Source organism: Protomyctophum parallelum (assembly GCF_964188405.1).
Source record: "Protomyctophum parallelum genome assembly, chromosome: 20".
Lineage (NCBI taxonomy): Eukaryota > Metazoa > Chordata > Actinopteri > Myctophiformes > Myctophidae > Protomyctophum > Protomyctophum parallelum.
In genome coordinates this window covers 31,642,857-31,663,242 of record NC_139718.1, presented here as the reverse complement: position 1 = coordinate 31,663,242, position 20,386 = coordinate 31,642,857, and the positions used below count along the sequence as shown (strand labels likewise).

The 20,386-nt window shown below is 40.3% G+C and overlaps 1 protein-coding gene across 1 annotated transcript; it reads right to left on the bottom strand.

The window, feature by feature from the left end:
• Nucleotides 1-6,820: 6,820 nt before the first annotated feature.
• On the bottom strand, nucleotides 6,821-19,080 carry LOC310877555 (protein LBH). Its single transcript, XM_083791462.1, has 4 exons — nucleotides 19,015-19,080; nucleotides 16,173-16,260; nucleotides 9,868-10,063; nucleotides 6,821-9,035 (listed from the first exon to the last, which is right to left on the bottom strand). Exons 2-4 carry the CDS (start codon nucleotides 16,257-16,259, stop codon nucleotides 8,959-8,961), a joined length of 360 nt encoding a protein of 119 aa, XP_083647588.1. The 5' UTR covers nucleotide 16,260; nucleotides 19,015-19,080; the 3' UTR covers nucleotides 6,821-8,958.
• Between the last annotated feature and the right edge of the window lie 1,306 nt (nucleotides 19,081-20,386).

Here is a 20,386-nt window from a genome sequence, read left to right as displayed (position 1 = left end):
GAAGGTGTGGTCTTTACTTTTACTAGTGATAGTAAACTAGTTAACTAATGTTAAAGATGAAAACATCCAGTGGTGATAGCCTACTTAAAGTATATTTTGACTCCAATTTTGTCAAGTCAAATTTTGAATTCAGGCCAGAGTATTTCATATATAGTAGTATTGCTGAGTACTTCTTCTATCACTGCATCATCCCTAGAGCCCCCGTTAGAGACTAGAAATGAAAATGAGCCTGTCTGTCAGGCGTTTTGGCTGACAGGTGACCCAGACTCTAGCTCCTGTCAATCATACACTCAAAGCAGAGGGGAGAGAGGTAAGTGGAGCGATACATGCACAAACCATTTTCCACAATCCAACTGTCAGATGCCTGAAAAGTCAACAAACTCCCATTACATTTTAGATTTTCCTGTGTACATTCAGAGCATTCTTCAAAAGTGATGTTTTTTGAGTGGTGCAACCACTCCAAGGAACAGCAATGTCCGTGTCCGCCTATGTACCTATGTGGTCATGAGCACAGCAATGTCCGTGTCCGCCTATGTACCTATGTACCTGGTCATGAGCACGAGTATATGACTATTAGTACCAGTAGGGGTGTAACGGCGGACGCCGTTACTATACCTAATGCAGATGCTAACACAATTCTACATGTATGGTATAATGTAAATAAGGACACAAATTGTAACAAATGCATTTATTGAAGTTAAGGGGGGACACTGAGTTGTCGGTGATTCTCTGAAGTGGCGGATCTCCTCATACACCTACAAATGAACAGATATAATTCACATTAGTTTAGGAATAAAGAGGACAGCATACTTTCTAACTGACCAGTATAATGAGAAGACTTGTGAAGAAGGAATGTAACTCTCTGATGTCTAAACTTACCTCTGTTTACTCTCATCCTCCTCTCAGGGTGGTGTTCGGGCAAATGAGTTCCCTCCGGGTATAGGCACCCCTCTTATAGTTCCGGGAGGGACCAAGTGGGAAATGGATAGCAGGGGGGATTGGGATGGACTATAATGAATGTAATCCTGTATGTGTTGTGTATATATTCTATGCTAACTACTAACTGTGAATAGGTATTGAGGGTGCATATACAGGGAGTAAGTTTATATAAAATGGCATTGTGTGCTTCTAAGAATGGGGAATATGGTGATTGTTACCCATGGGGAATGGTATGGGCTAACCAGGTAATGGACTGCCCTATAAAAAGCAGTCAGTTGTGTTTAACCCGAGATATGACAGGTTGTATTGCCTATGACTGTCAAAGTGATTGAGAAATAAAGCCTTATTGAAGGTGCCCTGGACTGGTCTCTATTCATTTGTTGCCTTGGCCGCTCGACACTCTCACAAGGGGTTTGCCAGAAACAGAGAGAGAGAGATAGTATTAGTGCTGCCTGTTGCCTGCTAATGAGAGAGAGAGAGAGGGGGGGGGGGGGGGGGGGGAGAGAGGGGAGTTGCACCACTCAGTTCACACGGGTGTGATTTGTTTTGCTTTTCTTGAGTAGTAATGGTTCAATTAATTTAATCTGTCATGGAACTATTATACCGTAACCCAAGTGCATGATAATGTAAAATAAGATTTTAACAGCAAAAAGGCAAAAAAAGGAGCAGACCTGGGAAAACAAGGTAGAGGCAAGCATACGGCTGGCTGCTAAACCAGCCTGTCAACAAGAATATATTAAAACTAAAACTAAAAAACAAACAAAGCATAAAAGGATGCCTTGAAATGAAAGATATTTACTTAAAGTCAATAATGGTCTTGATATTGTAATCCTCGGTTAGATTTCCACTTGCCATGGCTCAGCAGGGCTCTGGGTTTTGGTTAAGAGCAGCACAAACATCAAACACACAGCCAGGTCTCAGATGTATTAACACCTCCCCTGTGTGTGTACGTGTGTTTTATGTGCGTGTGTGCGTGCGTGTGTGAGATGAATAGGTCCTTTCGACTAGCAATCTCCTTTTATTTCCGCCCGATCAGTGGCTAATTCAGGTTGTGCAAATTAACATAGGGAACTGTCAGACAGAGGAGGTAGTGTGTGTGCATGTGTGCGTGTGTGTGTGCCTGCGTCCGTGCATGCACGTATGTTGATAGGGGTATGGGAGGATACGTACTCGCTCCCTCCCCCAGTTTGAGTTCCTAAAATAACCCAGCGCCCTGTGGACTCACCCTGCTCCAGAGTGCTGGGTATTCCAGCTGTGTGACAGTCTGCCACCGTGGAGGAAGCAAGTGACAGGCCTTCAACAGCAAAACACAAACACACACACACACACACACACACACACACACACACACACACACACACACACACACACACACACACACACACACACCTAGTCCTCACTTCCTCCTGTACTACCTCTCTGCCTGTCCGTCCGTCCGTCCGTCCATTGCTTTTTTAAGCCATGCACGACAAATTGGGCTAAGTGGTTCTGAGGAGTCAAAATAACTGGAGGGGAGAGATAAAGATAGAGTTTGATGTTTATTATCGTGGTAACTTTCAGACATCAGACACATCAGAACATCTTTGACCTTGATTGGTGTGTAAAAAGGAGCTCTTGAAGGCTGCCAGAACGAAAACAGGTGATGGGATTGTAACATAACATAAATCTATTAATTTAGTAACAGTATAGGCATATGTGTTTCACCTGGCTATAGGCTCCCCTCCCTGTCTATCTGTGCATATAGCCCAGGACTATCATCATCATCATCATCGTCATCGTCATCGTCACCATCAATTATAACATATCAGCCAGGTAACGGCAGGTCTCGTACATCACACAACAGCAAAGATAAGGAAACCACTGGAACAGCACAGGTTATTAAAGGCTTTTTGAGTGGTGCCTCCGCTCCATTACGCAGCTATGTGTGTCTGTACAGTATGTACTGTATGTAAGAATGTGTACGTATACGTACAGGGGCTAGGGCACAGTAGAGTAGCCTGCAAAGTATAAATACTGATGTTTCGACGTCACAGTATCTTCATCAGTCATGAGTCATGACTCCAAAGAAGATGCTGTGAGGCTGGCCAGGTTTGGCTGCTGGAAATCAGTACATGCGGCGTGGTCTGTATATTCACCAACATCACAAATGTTATGTATGACATTATACTTATTATTGCATCAGATCAAATTATATAAATAAAATTATAAAATAAAGTATACTCAGAACCTTTACTTGGGGGTACCTTTAACTAGGTAGCCATTTATCAGCTAAGTGTTCCAGTTCCGATTTTGTGTGCTCATTTCTTTGTGTCATCACTTACAATTCCACTGAGTTCTCTATCGTGATTGGATAAAATTGGTATCCCAACCTGAAAATGCATTTTCTATTTAATAAAAAGCAAGAAAGACATGGACACTCCTGGAACACTCTATAGCAATGAGCACAATCACATTATACTGTATAGCTTTTTAACACTAATTTTAACAAAACAAAAAACACTTACCCTACCTTTCACATTGAATTTTGTGTATTGGCGTGTACCCCTTCCTTCCTGACCTGAAACCAAATATCACCATAAGATCTCTTTCTGTGCCTCGTCTGCTGTTTTACTTTCACCTTTCAAACTACCAGCCTCAAAGACAAAAAAAAGGCAGTCGACTGCCCATTTTGCTTATGAAACAAAATGTTTACAGGGTCTAACCTTCAGTTTCTTACAGGGCGAATAGGAAATCCATCACTTCACTCAGTCCACCAACAAAACCCTTCAGGGATGATTTGTTTTTTTAGGGAGTATCCAAGTGAGTCTTTTTTCCAGATGATGCCCATTTAAGAGTATCCGCTGGCATGTGGTGGCACACCTGGATCCATCCATGTTGCATGCAGGGCTGTTAACGGCAACCTTTCATCTTACTCTACCTACCAACCCACTTGGGATTCCACCTGCAGAGCAACCCTATCTAAAATGGATTATGGTGACATTTACTATTCATAGCAAAAGGTTACTGGAATAACCTGCAGGTGTGTGTGTGTGTGTGTGTGTGTGTGTGTGTGTGTGTGTAGTATGTGTGTACAGTATCATACACACAGATATCTTCTCGACCGTAAAATGGCAGAATGTGCATTTTTTCATGACAGAAATATTTAAACATGTATTTTAATAGGCAAATTGACTATGTGTTAAGACACATGTCCTGTTCTTGCTCCAATGAGTAAAGTAATACACATGTCTATCAAAGAGTTGCAAGCTCTGCCTCTGGACCTATTATTTACAAGTATGCTTTAGCCTTTGGGCTAATATTTAGTCATTCATTAGAAAATTTATTAAATTGTCAGTATAAATTAGGCTTTATACTGTGCCTGGTCCTTTCCTTTCCTGTCTGCTTTTTAAACAAAGGAATACATGGCGAAGTGGACTGCCAGCTGTCCATTAAAACTAACACAATATACTGCAGGACGGTAGCTGGAGATGAAGGGTGAGTGGGTGGGTGGGTTACCTTGGCCTAACACGAACACATTTGAAAGACCGTTTGATGACAGCAGGAGAGGGAGATGAGAGTCCTGGTACCGTACACATTGACATCATTAAAACAGACACTTCCACTTGAGACTTGCAAGTGCACGTCTCAAGCTCACACGCCATTGTCTACCGTGTCCTTGTTTGAAATTGAAGACGAAGAAATAGCACATAATAGAGAGATTAAGAGAAGAGCTGACTGGCCGATGGGCTGGAGAGGGAAATAAAATGAAAAGAAGAAACCAAATCTGATCTGTATTTAATGGGGTGACTCACTGGACTCAGTCCTAACATCTTAAATTAGGTTCAGTGATAAACAAGCTAAATCACAAATAGAGTAGATGTGTAGACAGATATAGAGGCACATGCTGTAACTACAGATATAGATAACGAGGTATTGAATGCAGTCATGCAGTAGTATACAGGAAATCCATGGCAATGTTCTTCTCTTGGTGGTGCTGCAGCAACCATGTATATAAAAATCATACCCGTGTGAAGTGAGTGGTGCAACTCCGTGTGGGGGTCCCCGGGGGGTCTCCGGAAATTCCAGACCCACAGGACCACGGCCAGGGTGCCAGCCTGGTTCCGGCGAGCCACCCCACGTCCGAAACAGTTGAGAAATGACAGTTACTACTGTACCCTCTACTGTACTGTCACTGTACTGTACTGGCACACCCGAGATCATCATATATACAGTTAAAATGTGCGCGTGCGTTTGTGTGTGTGTTAGGTTGCGCACAGGTGGTGAAAAACAACTTTGCTGTTTTCGTGCTCAGACCCACCCAGCCAGCCACCTACACACATAGCTCCGTAAGGGAGTGGTTGCACCACTCAAAAATAACAGTCCATCAAATAATTTGTTGACTGGGGTCGGCTCTGTACTTGCAAGTTCAGTCCTTTTTTCCCCTCTAAACCAAATCTATTTACTGGAAATAGCCCATCTACAAGCCCATTTAGCTCATGAGGCGCATTGCGTTGTTGTGATTGTGAGCATGTATAATGTCTATATATTTTGAAACTAGCGTCACTTTCTGAGAAAACAGCTTGTGACATTTGACAGCTAATTGGTGTAGCCTTTTTCCCTTCTCACAGCTTTGCTTTCCAGAGCCCTTCATTTTCCCAGGAGTGACCCTGTTTGCACCGATGAAGTGCTCTTCACAGGGCTGTCATCAGAAAGGTCATGTACAGAGGAAATAAAAGGGGGATATATAAAAACTAAAAAGGAGAACCCAGCCATCCATCCATCCTGCAGTCTGGATCAAGAGACCAATCTGACCTTTATACATATACTGTAATGTCTTTCGGGCAGAAAACCTTGTATCTCCACATGTGTGTGTGTGTGCAGGGTCTATACATGTGTAGGGTCTACTCTATACATATTGTTAATATAAAGTATTAATAGCTTGTGACTAAATAATAACTACATTGTATCCATTGGAACACAGGTTATTATATTCCATTTCCTGACAAGTAAAGGTTTTGGACATACAAGATTTCAGCCCGACAGCGAGGATATCCAATCTCAACAAGCTATCAAACTGTCTGCAGCACTAAGCTTGTGTCCTGTCTGTGAGAGAGAGAGAGAGAGAGAGAGAGAGAGAGAGAGAGAGAGAGAGAGAGAGAGAGAGAGAGAGAGAGAGAGAGAGAGAGAGAGAGAGAGAGAGAGAGAGAGAGAGAGAGAGAGAGATGGGTAGATGGGATGGGAGGAGATAGGGATACAGAGAGTGGAGTACATTGACAAAACAAGGACATCATTACCAATAGGCTTTTTGCGCCATGTCTGATTTGTGTAAGGTTCAAAAATCAATATTCAACCTGTGTTGCTGTCTTCATCTGATATGAAAATGTAATTAGTTTGGAGTCATTGCTTTCACCAGTGTAGGTAATTGGCCTGGGAGAAACCAAGTTAAAACAACAGATGTTTTATCGCCTTGAATAACTAGGAGACAAGCCACATAAATCAGACTAAAATGGGGACAGGGAGGGTGAAAGTATGCCAAAGGCTCCAGTCTGGTGGCAGAGCAGTTTGTCTGAGAAACAATACCTGATACTGTAGGAATAAACAATGCAGATGCAGACCAACATTTCTTGTTCTGTCTCTCCAAGTTGAGAACCTCAACTGGTGAACTACGTCTCCGCCTCCGGTTCATGAGATAGTTACAATATTATGAAGGTAGTAGACAGTAGATGTATTGGAAATTAGCTAGTGTAGGATCTACATTTTACAGGTACCCAATCAGTTTCCAATTACAATACAACTGGTCCGGGAAAAAAAACAGCATTAGAACAACACAAATAACTGTGGTAACAAAATAGACAATGGTCAAGGAATTTTGAAAAGGTTTATTGTGTAATACTAATAATTGTCTTCCATTATTACAAAAAATACTAGTGATGCTAAGAACACCTAAAATATTGTTTATTTGTATTTCTATATTGTGTATTATTGTTAAGTCACTGTATAACAGAAAAACTGTATCTACAGAAAAAACAGTCCCAACCATTATGCCCAATTTACACGCGACAGCTGCGAAAATAGCCACTCTGTAAGCTGACGTTTTGCAGATTGCAATGCTTGTAGATCTGTTATTTTCGTCGCCGCGACACCGTCCTCACGATGGAGCATACTATAAATTAAGCATTACATTCCCTTTCACACCAAATCTACAGTACAAGTGCATACACAGTGTAACACAATGAAGAAACAGATTTTCGTAATTATATTCCTCAAAACATTTTGGCTATCGTTAAACACAGATTCATCATCAACAACAAGAGGATCTATAACTATGGATCACGTCACTGAAGCATTCAGCGTCTCTACCTATTATTAGAGTGATGTAATTTACATTTGTGTTAAATTGTAAAAAGCATTATGGCACATGAACTAGATACTTAAGACAGCGTTTAGGGACATCCGTCTCTCTGGTCACAATATGCAGATGAAAATCAGTGTTGGTCTGAACAATGAGGGCTTGGAGTAAGAGAGAGGCATATGTGTTAGTTACTAGTTAGTTCGTTTGCTGTATTTGTTTGTTTATTTGTATTGTGCAAAAAAACATGAACACTATATCCTTGCGTCCCTATTCTGGGGCAAACATTTGCCAAAATAATGGATTTTCAAGCTCACAACGCATCACAGCGCTACACGTTGTGAGCTTGTATAGGTTATTTTTTAGCAAATACACCTGGATTAGAGGTGAAAGAAGGGGGCTTAGTATAGACCCGTGGGTTGAGTATGATCAACAAAGTATATGGGTTTACGTTGTTTATGATTCAAATTTTGAAACCTGGTGGGATTTTATTCCAATATCCAAAGTAGCCTACAGTTGGAATTGTGAGCATAAACAAACTAGGCCATATTCCATAACCCGTCTAAGATTCAGAATTTGTTAAATGACGAGGGGGTTTAATAATAAGACCCTGTACGTTCTCATAACCTGAGAAAAACCCAACCCAATAAATCATGGATAAGGGGTCAGGGCAGGGGTGGACTGGCCATAGGACGTACCGGGCATATTCCCGTAGGGGGCCGCTCAAGTTATGATATGATATATATTTTTTATTTTTATTTTTTGACAGGCAGGCAGGCCAATAGGCGGCTAACGTCTGGGTTAACGAGGCTAATAGGTGGTAGGCCACCGGGAAAGGTCCGGACCATTCTGCCAGTGCCATCATGATAATTTCAATTTCAATTTCACTGTACCTGTATCAGTGAGTGACAAATAAACCCTCTATCTTGAATCCTTTTGCCAGCATCATTCTTGTGAGAGCAACAAAGGGTTGTGTAGGTTTGTATCATTTATGTTCTGTAAAAGTGGTGGTATTAGGCCTTGTTTGTTACAACGGAGCGGTTCCGTATAGTTTCTGCTATCTGCTCGCTGGTTGTGGTGGGCTTGTCTGGGCCAAATTCGCGCGGAAATGGCTGGGCCAAAGTTTTTGTCCCAGTCCAGCCCTGGGTCAGGGCAGATAGGCCTTTTCGGACAGGGGTCAGAATAAATTATGGACTTAGATTGTTATTCGTCTCAACTGCTCAATTATTTCCTCAATGCAACTTTTTCATTAAATGAAGATAGAAAGTAAAATTACATAAACAATACATACAACATAAACATAATATCTTCTATGAAGTCAAAATGTAATTGAACAACACTATGAAGTGTGCAATGGCCCTTTGCTCCTCTCCTGCCTTGTCCCTCCCCTCTGGACATACCCAGCTAAATGATTGATAGTTATGAACTAAATTGTCCCTCATGGGTCTGTAACTCAGAGACTGTACAAATGGATTAGTACACTCTGAGAGTTAAATTCACCCTGAGGATTTTACAGTGTAGATTTAGGGTCCCAGAGGTTAAACATGCATTGTGTCAAGTGTGTGTCAATAGCTCAATCCAAATAAAACTGGGGGTCCTTGAAATCAAGAAGGTTGAGAATCACTGTGTCTCTATCTATATAAGTCTGGGCACACTCACAGTTACAGTAGAGTCTAGACTAGCAATGTAGTTCATTTGGAGTCCTCCTGCACTTCTCCAGATGCTTCTTCATCGAAGCCATCCACCCCAAACTCTAACTCTCCTTCATCTGGAAGAAAAACAGGTAGAGGTTACAGGTTGTAACACGCACGCACGCACACACGCACGCATGCACGCACGCACGCACGATCAAGAATTGATCATAAATGTCACCATGGTCCACATATAAAAGAAAATAAAGTTTTTTTTGTTTTATTTTTTCAAAAGGGCACATTGCTGTCCAGAGGGCAAGGGCAGGTGGTGCTCTAGCCCCCCCTAGTGTCTATCTGTGCACGCCACTGCACGCACACACACACACACACACACACACACACACACACACACACACACACACACACACACACACACACACACACACACACACACACACACACACACACACACACACACACACACACACACACACACACACACACACACACACACACACACACACACACACGTCTATTATTTACATTTACTATTTTTGTTATTCTTGCACAACATTAGGCCTGTTGTGCAACTAAAGTCACGGAGCGGTGCCCTGTAAGCCAGCTGTCAATCATAGCTGCAGTGTCAAGCTGCACTTAATTTAACACCGCAGCTATGATTGCCTACAGGGCCCCGTTCCAGTTCCACGGATTCGTCTATGAAAATAAAATTTTTAAAGTGCTTAATTGGACTAGTCAATTAGAAAATGTTCAGGTTGATTTGTTGATATATAGACAATTACAAACAAACAAAGAAATGCACTTCTCGCACTTGATTAATCAAAAAACGAATCAACAGAATGATGGCTAAGAAAATAATTGATGTTCGCAGTCCACATCCACATTCATACAGCCATTCATACAGCACATTGTCTCTCTCGACAAATATCCCTAACACACGTGCCACCTCACCTGCAGTTTGGTCCTTTGTGCTCTGAGCAGTGTGTGTGCAGATCCGTTTTTCTGCCTGGGTTTCTGACGAGGCAGGGTCATCAGGGGGCCAGCGAAGCTCTCCACTCTCCACTTCAGCTCCATCGGTGGGCTCCACCACAATGGAGGGAAGCCTTTTAGACAGCTTTGGATGCCTTTCATGGGAATCAGGGAAGATCTGTTGAGAGGTACAAGGTTGTGTTTTATGTTCAGGCTGCCATATATTAACAGAATAAAACCTTTGGAAAAAATAACAGGGAGGTTACATTACAAATAATGGATGTTGGATGAAAGAGCCAAGACCGGCTGAGGCTCTTAAATGACTAATCCATCGTTACAGTAGCAATTCATTGCTAACTGCAATAGTTATACGATATACCTATCTTTCCTGTCACCCTCCACTGTATACTTTTCGATCAAAAACAGAAATGGCATCAAATAATATATGTGGCAGGACTTAGTAATGGGCAATATAGTCCTGTCATAATTATTACATAATCACAATTCGTCTTTATAAAATCCGCTGGATGAAATTAACTGATTATAATTATCCATGTTCTTTTTTAGGTTAAAATTGGCTAGTGGCAGACCACGGCCAGTCGGCCACATGGCCTCTGACATACTCATGCGTAGCCAGAGTAGACAACAATTCCACAATCTGTGCGCTCAATGTAAAACAAGAAATGCCAGCTAAATAAGAAAAAAATAGGTGGGAGCCTTGGCAAAGAAATGGCATAGGTGTAATTGATGATTTATATATGGATACAACTTTTAAGTTGAGGAAGGAGTTGGAGAATCAATTTAATGTGATGGGTAGGGGTGAATTTTGGAAATATCTTCAACTAAAAAGTAGTGTTGGAAGTGTGTTCAACCTTAACAGGGGTATAGAGGAACCTAATATGTTGAAAACAATTTTTGACTGGCCACCGACAATGCATAGGGCTTCAATAATTTACAAAAATATAATGGAATTACAAAGTGCAAAGACTGAAAATCTTAGATGGTAATATGGCAAAGGGATTTAGGATGTGAAATAAGTGAAGTGGAATGGTCAAATATAATTTCCAAAGTTGGGTGGGCCACTAGGGATATTAAAAGCAAATTTACACATTACAAAATTATAGATTCTACTATACCCCTGTGAAACTGTTTAGGATGGGCCTGGTGGAAGACAAACGGTGTTGGAAATGTAAAGGGGAAATTGGTACATTTTTACATGCCTTTTGGGAATGTCCTGTGGTTGTGCCTTTCTGGAAAGAGGTACTGGGGAAACTTGGAGACTGGATGGGGCTAATACTACCAGAATGCCCAAGGTTATGTCTCTTGGGAGATCGCACGGTGCTGCCACAGGGGGTCACCAAGGCACAACATGCATTGGTGACTGCAGGCCTTATTACTGCAGCTAGGTTGATACTGAGAAACTGGAAGAGCTCTGCTACACCAGAGATCACAGACTGGACTCTTATGACTCTTATTCAGTCATATGACTTATGACTGAAACTGCATCATTTGAATACTCAATTGCCAGGAGGAATAACGTCAAAGGGAAGTTCCATGAGATATGGGACTACTTTTATTTATATATCAAAGGATTGTTGCAGTAACATTTTGTATTTATACATAACCACGAGTGTCAACAACAGAGTGTGGAGGGGTGTTGTCCAGGGGATTTCCCTTTTTTTTCCTTTTTTTTGACTGCTAGGTGTGTTTTGTTTTTTGTTTGTTTTTTCTTGTCTTTTTCTTTTGTGTAAGTCAAGTGAATTTTGTATGCTTTATTGAAAAAATCATTAAAAAACCTTGATGACAAAAAGAAAAAAATAGGTTGCACATGAGTTCTCAGTGGAGTGCTAGAATCCAGCATAGGCCTACATATCAAAAATCACGCCCATGTGAAGTGAGGGGCACTCTTATTATCATACATCATCTCATTCTGGCCAAAATAGTCGATTTGCTCGTTTACATATGACGTAATTTTTCCTTTCATTGTCAATGGCATTTAATGTTTGTGTTTCCACAAAATGCTGATTTGTTCAGACACATGATGTAAATTCTCCTTTCATTTTCAATGGCAAATGTGACAAGAGTTAAGGACAAAAATGCTGTATATAGGCTAGAGCCCCTCACAAATAGGAATTAAAATAAAATAAGAAATCACAAAAAAGGTAGCACATCGCAAATTTCCAATCAAGGAAGGACTAAGTACCCACATTTCCACTTTTTTATTGGCATACACCAATAAGCGAATCAGAGCATTCAAGAAATGGCAGCACTTATTACCACTCGGGTCCTTCTGGACAAAACGCGTTTGTGTCTGCCCATGCCTTGTAGTACGTGTATCTAATAAAAGTAGAAGGACTTGTGAGTGCTGGCTTTTTCAGTTATACTGTTTGTAGGCTACTAAGACATGGTAAGCACTAAGCAGTGGAATGTGTGTTGCTTGGCATTCTTCAGATTGCAGGCAAATCCAATTTCTCAAATAGTCTTTTGGCGTGTTCTCCATGGTGATTATTCCTGATTTGTGTATTCAGACATTGTTAACCTAACTGCATTGGTTGTTGTGGTAACGACGTAAAACTACAGTCATGAGTTACGTAACAGTTCAGACAACATCAGCAACTGACGGAAGAATGGAGATCTGTCACCTCATCCTTCATGCCTTATCACTCTAGTCACAGTTACTGTGCCAAAACCAGTGGCATCTGCAGAAATGACATTTCAGGGAGGCAAAATGTGTCGTGCCACTGTGGACCACGGAAAGCGTTGTCGGGCTGTACCAACTCCTTTTGTGTCCCAATTTCAATAGCATTTCGTGGTTGCACAATCAGAAACACTAAACATGTTTTCAAAGAGATAGTTGCACCTGATGTACCTGCCAGGCGAGTGCAGGTGATAGTCCACTCAGACCCCAACACTTGGCACCGCATGAGACATAGGCATACATTTGCATTCCTATGGGTGATGGTTGCGCTACGAAATGGACAAGCTTCCGAATGGGCGAGGAGCCAATCCACTGACCACTAATATAATTAATAATAATAGTTCTCGGGTTTCGCGTTTTCCCTCTCTTTTCCCCCCTTCCTCTGTGGGAGTTGGGGAAGCAGCTGCCTTGCCATTGTAAATACACCTCTGTCCAAAACCCTGCTGCCATCATTACAAAGGCTATCAAGATCATGACATTTTGGATGATTGTCATACAAATAATTGTGATTTGTTATTGTCTCCACCAGCCGAAGGCATGGGGAGAGTATGTTTTGCACTCCGTCCGTCCGTCCGTGTGTCCGTCCGTCCGTGACCAGCTAATCTCAGCCACCGTTAACCTGGTCGATGCCAAATTTTGCACACACACTCCCTGGATGCCAACCATGAACCTCTGCCCCAAACTTTCCAGAACGGCCTGTTATAGCGCCACCAGGAGGCCGCTTTGTGCAAAACAAGTTTTTGCACAGCACACCTACAGATTTTGTCCAAACATCACGCAAATTGGTACACAGTCTCTCTAGAGCCATTCAACCAAACCGGTCTTTCAGATTTCTCAGACTCCATACTGATTGGTTAAGATTGGCTTCCAAAATTCACAGGAGTGCTCAGTTTCAAACAAAATGCTGCAAATCATGAACACATCGCGTGATTTCCCTGAAATTGTGCACCCACATTCCCACTAGGCCGAGGACGAAATGCCACATGAACAATTTCAACTCAGCCTCAAGGTGGCGCTATAACTGGCCCAAAAGTGTTTTACCTCTAACTGCATGGATCTGTGGATAACCTGGTGGAGACCTGTGCCCAGAAGGGCACTTTTTCTAGTTTAATTGTGTTTTCTTAGTACTGACACTGGAACATATAGAAATTGTGACCATATCTGTATCTGTCTCTGTATTTGTCAGACTATATGTACATTTCATGCCCATATGGAGATCTCTGTATCTGTCAGGCCTTGTCCCTTTTGCTGCCCCCTGATGTCATCAGTATATGCCCATATATTGGCATGCCCAATGCCCATATATGGTCATAGCGGTAGGATTTGTGGCCATTGTGACATTTCTGACTAATAAAGTAATCAATCAATCAAAAATGCCTACATATGGGCGTATCAGGGTTTTTAATGGTTATTTAAGTCATAGTGACATGCCTATAAATGTGCGTATCGGGCTTGTTTATGGCCGAGTGGAATAGCATGAGTGACGACACTAGCGCTGAATCCCATTGTAACAATGGAATGCGGAAATGCTAATTCTATCTCAATGGGATAGTTCCAATGTTTGGAACTATACCCGCTTTGCGGTGAGTTCAAAGCGTATTGTCACTCTCTTACTATTCCACTCAGGTTTATGGTTATGTCTAAGTTCAGAGTGACGTGGCTGTGGTCCTGTCTATTATATGGGCATATTGGATTTGTTCATGGTTATGTCTGTCACGGTGAGTCAAAGGGTAGGACCCAAATGCAGGACAAGAGCAGGAATGTTGAAATTAAATGATTAAAGCAGAATGCCGTCAAGCTACAAACAAAACAAACGAGTAGAGCAGCATGCAGAAAATGCCAAAAATGCAAAGGTTCAAAGCACAAAACCGAAAGTTCAAACATGCAAACCTTTCGAAGTCCAAAAATGCAGCCTTTCAGAATTGCAAAAACAGAGAACCAGGAACTCAGGTACAACACAGGGGACAAGGAACTGAAGGAAGTATGTTCTGACAGTGGGACTGTGGGAGAGCAGGGTAATTGCCTAAGTGTTCACAGGTGTCGAAGGGACATGTCACTGTTGGGCTGAAGAGGGAGTGGGAACAGGTGTGTGACAAGGACTGAGTAGGAATGGAGAGTGGGAGTGGCTGACGTGGAAATGCAGACAGGAAGAGTCAAACCATGACAATGTCTGAGTCAGAGTGACTTGGTGGTGGTCCTGTCTATATATGGGCGTATCGGGCTTGTTTATGGTTATGTCGGAGGTAGTCTCGTGTTGCCAGACTGTTTGTTGCCTCTCGCGATTATTCCGCAATTGCTTCCGTCATACAGTCTGGAGAATGAAAGCTTTGATCATGAGCAAGCGATAAAGGGGAAGTGAAGCCTGGATGATGTTTGTGACCGTGATCTGCTTTGTATATTGACTAAATTGTGCCTTTTCTATCTCATGTTGACCGCCTTAAACTTGTGCCCCCGATTGAACCTGAATAACTGTCGCCTGACTGGCCAACCTGTCTTGTCTGGATGATGTTTGTGACCATGATCTGCTACGTATATTGACTATATTGGAGTTTTATTTTTATTTTTTATATATATATTTTATATATTGTTTTTATTGTTTTGTGTTTTGAATGTTCTTTGGTTGTCTTGATTTGGAGTTTGTGTTTTGTTGTGTGTGTTTGTTTGTTTTTGTATTTGTCACTATTTCTCAATTTACCAAAAATGAATAAACAGAACATAAAATAAAAGAAAAGTGGGAAGTGAAGCCTCCTCCCCACTTCCTAATATAAATCGAAATCATCTAAGCATATACTTAAGCTACAGTATCATTGGACTAAAGCTTGTTTTGTTTCTACTTTGTTAGTTATACTGTGCAAATCAGCAACACAAAGACACAGGGAAATGGATCATGATTCATGTCAGAGGGCCTCTTTGTGAAGGGAGGGCTAATTTATCCTGTGTGCATCGATTAGCTTGATGCACAACAGGTGTACATAGTGTGTCATAATAATAACCAACTGTGACTGCTTAAATCATCAATCACCATCACCCTCCCTAAAATGTATTTTTAGAAAACAGCTTGTTCCAATTGTGATTGGCCAAGAGTATACATTACATAATGATATCTGTGATTGGCCAAGAGTGTACATATCTGTGCCAATAACCAGAATACCAACAAATGAAAAATGTCTCATCACTATAAATATGACTCTGCCATTGACTAAGTGTGAGGTTACAGACATTAGTTAAAACTGTCATGAATTCTTCATTTATTTTCAGTGGATATTTTGGTTACAAAAGATTGAGCTAACACTGAAGTTTTGTGTTTGTACGTGTGGTATTTATATTCTGTTTGGGAAGTCACTCTAACTCTTAGGCCTACTGTAATTTAGCTCAATTTGGCTGGCTCAACATAGGGGCTACTTATTTTCTCACTCTGTGTATGCATTTCCAAGGGAACAGAGATGGCACTTGCTATATATACACACACACACACACACACACACACACACACACACACACACACACACACACACACACACACACACACACACACACACACACACACACACACACACACCGTGTCTTATTGCTTAAAAAAAGCACACACCTGAAAGGAAACTGCATCCTGATCCCCTTCTGCTCCACCAACAAAGTCCTCCTTTCCTGGTTCCAGTGAATTCATTACATCAGTCATCCTGGAGAGAGAATCAAACTTGTGAAAGTTGAGCAATTAACAATCAGTGGTGTGGGACTCTGTTCAACCACATTCGACAGAAATAGCCGATCTATAAGCGGCCAATGTGTCACAACATTGTGTTGTGAGCTTACAACACGGCTATATTTTCTAACCACTTCAATCCCATACGTTGTTGAGCAGAGTCCCTCCTCAGGGCTCTCTATAGTCACTTTTCTGTTTTTGCTCTTCACTGAAAACAGCAGATCGACAAGCTCACAACTGGTAGGGTTTTAAGTGGTTAAACCAAAGCCTCTCGGTTTATACTCAGGAATTAATGATGGCTTATTTAGTTTTGTTTTGTGTGATCATTATTATATGTGATTGATCAATAAGGAAACAGTGGTGCACGGCATAGGGATTTGACAAAGCATAATGTGATCTCACTGATATCAAACGGCAAAATACATTTTTACAATAGGTGTCTTTGCAACTGGCCAATTAATCAACAACATGTATTGTGCTATTTTATCGAAATAGATATTTGTATGAATGTAAGTTAGTTTCATTGGTATTTTCATGGAATAAATTCTATATGAATGTGATTACTGTGTGAATGTGATACTGAATGGGGAAAATATTAAAATAATTTATATTATTTTAACAAATTGGACCAACAAGCACATGACTCAATTTCTATTCATGCGAATATTTTAAACTCAAACGGAAGCCCTGATGCCTTGAGGCAAGACAGCATATCACCATTTTATTTGGAACAAAACCTGTTGTTTTAAAACTGTCCAGTGTCCAGCCATGGATGGCTCTTTCTGAGCAGAGCTCTGCTCTGATTTCGTCGACTAAAACTATGACCAAAAATGTTTTTCGACTACCTTTTTCACTGACGAAAACTAAATAAAAACTACATAAAATCCAAGCTACTAAAAACTAAGACTAGACAATTTCATCAACAAATAAAAACTAGACTAAAATCTTCGGGGGGGACTAGTGGAGAAAAGATCCAGTAGAACTAAAAGACAAGTCATTTTATGCTTTGTTGAATGCTGAAAATAGCTATTTTCAGCATTCAACCAAGTCTAAAATCAGCCATTACGAGTGCCAAAATACATTTTAGTCGACCAAATGTTTTTTACAAAAAGAATACAAACTGCCAATAGCAAATTACAAGTTATGAATCTTGAACCTAAGGTAACTATTGAAAAGGTTGTTTGCTGTAGTAGCCTACATAAGGCAGTGTGTTAAATCTGCATACAGGGCTCTCGCCTTGCCCTAGCCCCTCCCAACCCTCACTGGGGAAATCTTATATTTAGTAGACTAAAATGTCATTAAAACCCAAATGAACATTTATTCAAAATACTTTGTCTAAAAACTAAATCAAAATTTGCTGTCAAAACCAACACTGTCTGCACAGGACCGATGCAGTGAGTGATAGATACCACTTTCTACACAAACTGGTGGTTGCTGTTGCCATGGAGAAAAAGCAATCTAGATATGATGCCACTGATTGTTTGAGAAGTGTGCACTTGCCACAGTGTGCGAAGGAGTTGATTTGGGGGTATTCATGTGTATAGTATACGTGGCAATTACTGATGATAGGACTGCATGTTTCTGTTTGTTACTTCCAACTAAAACCTGGAATTGTTGCTGTCCCTCATCTGTAGCATGCCACGGCAGTGAAACAATAGGGCCTTTATTCCTTCATCAAAGGCCCATATTGTTCTTCGAAAGCAATTCATGTGGTCACATTGGTGTGGTGTCAGCATTTATACAGGCCAAGGAAACGGTTTCAAAAGGTATAATAGCACTACAATAGCCTGTTGATTACAGCAACAGCCCACTATTTTAGGGGATAAGTCCTGGTTAATAAAATAACAATTACTTGTCTAAATCCAAGCCATTTTTACTTTTTCTTGCAGGCATTCTGAAGAAAGTGATCCAGGCACTATGGTCATATTAACAGCAGGTATATTCTACCACATAACTGTTACATTTGCAGTATCATGAAATGCATTTTCAAATATTTAACTGATTTTACACATTTTCAGTGAGACATTAAATACAGTACCAGTATTGTCAACAGTCCTGTTATGTCAAACAAGGAGGCAGTAGCCTACTGAATGTTAGGCTATATAAACTCAACTGTTCTCTCTCAACACATTATCCAAAACTAAATGTAATACTAATAACTTCCTTAATTGAGCGATAGTTGAGTTTTATAGCACTATATAGTCACATAGGCCAACGTTTTATTACATTTGATTTGTTAGTAGGCTAGCCTACTAACAAAATTATAAAAACACTTTTTATATAGCTATAGCCTATAGGCTACTGCTATTTAATTTTGCTGGCTATGTCGTTGGTATGAATGCTGACCTGACGACATAACGCCATGTTTTTGTACTGCTTTAACGCTCCCTCAAACGTAGTGGCTATTTTAGGCTACTGCAGAAATGGGCAAAGAATCTTAATTTCTCTTCTGCCATCTTATTGTACTAGGAGTTGTGTTGCCCACATATTGCAATAAATACATAAACTGTAAAATATAACCTCTATTTACCCGGCAAATTAGGTTCCAAAGTTGAAGAAGCTAATAACGTTGGTTTCATTTGCCACGTTTTGAAAACCTATAATTAGTTGAATAGCCTACATTTTTGAATGGTTTGTCTCTGATCGCCAATAGAAAAAAGTTAAATGAAAAATACCAGGCATTTTATTTCTTATTTCAATTATATAATGGTCCGTTTATATTATTACATACCTGTTTGCAGATCAAATCTCCAGAAGATCCAGTATTTCAGTGGAGTGTTGCTCTCCTCTCCAGATTCATGACACTGTCTGACAGAGATGCTGTCAGTATAGGCTCTGACTGAAGTTGCCGCTCGCATCAAGTGTGCGATTATGCGCAGTAGGCATATGCCAGGCAGCCTAGTCTTCTATCGATAATGTTGATTGTGTTTGATTATAAGCTACTATATGTCTCAATGTCTGTTTACTTCTCAAATCTTATGCCATAGCATAGCCTAAAACCTTATTTATGCTAAATGCAGCTGATCCCAGTTGTTCAACTAACCTATACAGAAAACATATAGGGCTCCTCCAAATTGCAGGCAGTTCAGTCAACGATGGATTGCATTGCATTAAGGATGCCATTAATTATTATAATAACGTAACCTGGTGGTATGCACTATGCATGGAAATGTTTGTCAATTAACAGATTTACTATTAAAGTTCGGATGGAGCTATGTCTACCCCTAGCGACGAAATGCGTATACTACTACTAATAGTAATGCTTCTGCAAAAAAAGGGAAGGGGGACATTGGATTTTTCTTTCTTTTAAAATTTAGAAATGTATCAAACAAATGCATTTCATAAGATGTATTTATTGACTATAATTTTGCAAACACAAGTTTAGGCTGCATCAGAGTCAGAATACAAATAGGAGCAATTAATCAAAGAAACTCCAAGTCATTGTTGGAATCTATTTACAGAACTTCTCAGTCCATTCACCCACTTTTTTACAGTAATATTTATTTGGAAGAGAGTAAAATATTGATTTTCTTGTAGCAAATTAAATTCTAAGCAAAGTTTTAATCAAAATATAGTTGCATCAATATACTTCCTCTGTTTCATCACAAGCTATATGAGCGTTGCATTTACATTATTTTTCCACATTAGCTTTTAATTATATATATTGGGTAATTCATACACATATGCATTTTATGGTGATATAGTGCACAATATAGGCGTGCTCTATACTAATTTTCACAAAGACATTGTAAACATATTTTCCGGAATGTCTGATTCCTCTGCAGTGATTGAAGATATGAAATCAATCTTCACAATTAATGATTCTTCACAATTATTTTTTTTGCCAATTTGCACGATCTCATGAGTTAAGAATACAGTTTATTAAATGATCAGTGTCCAACAATAAACACCCTAAAATTACAGACATAATTGGTTATCATCCACAGTCACACGGTTCACACCCTACTTCAGCACTGTATTATAAGCAAGGCTATCAGGAGGCCTTCATGAATGTTATGTGCATGGACACTCAGCGACATATTATATTTACAACTTGATTACATTTGTAATGTGATTTATATTACTTTTTATTCTCTTTACAG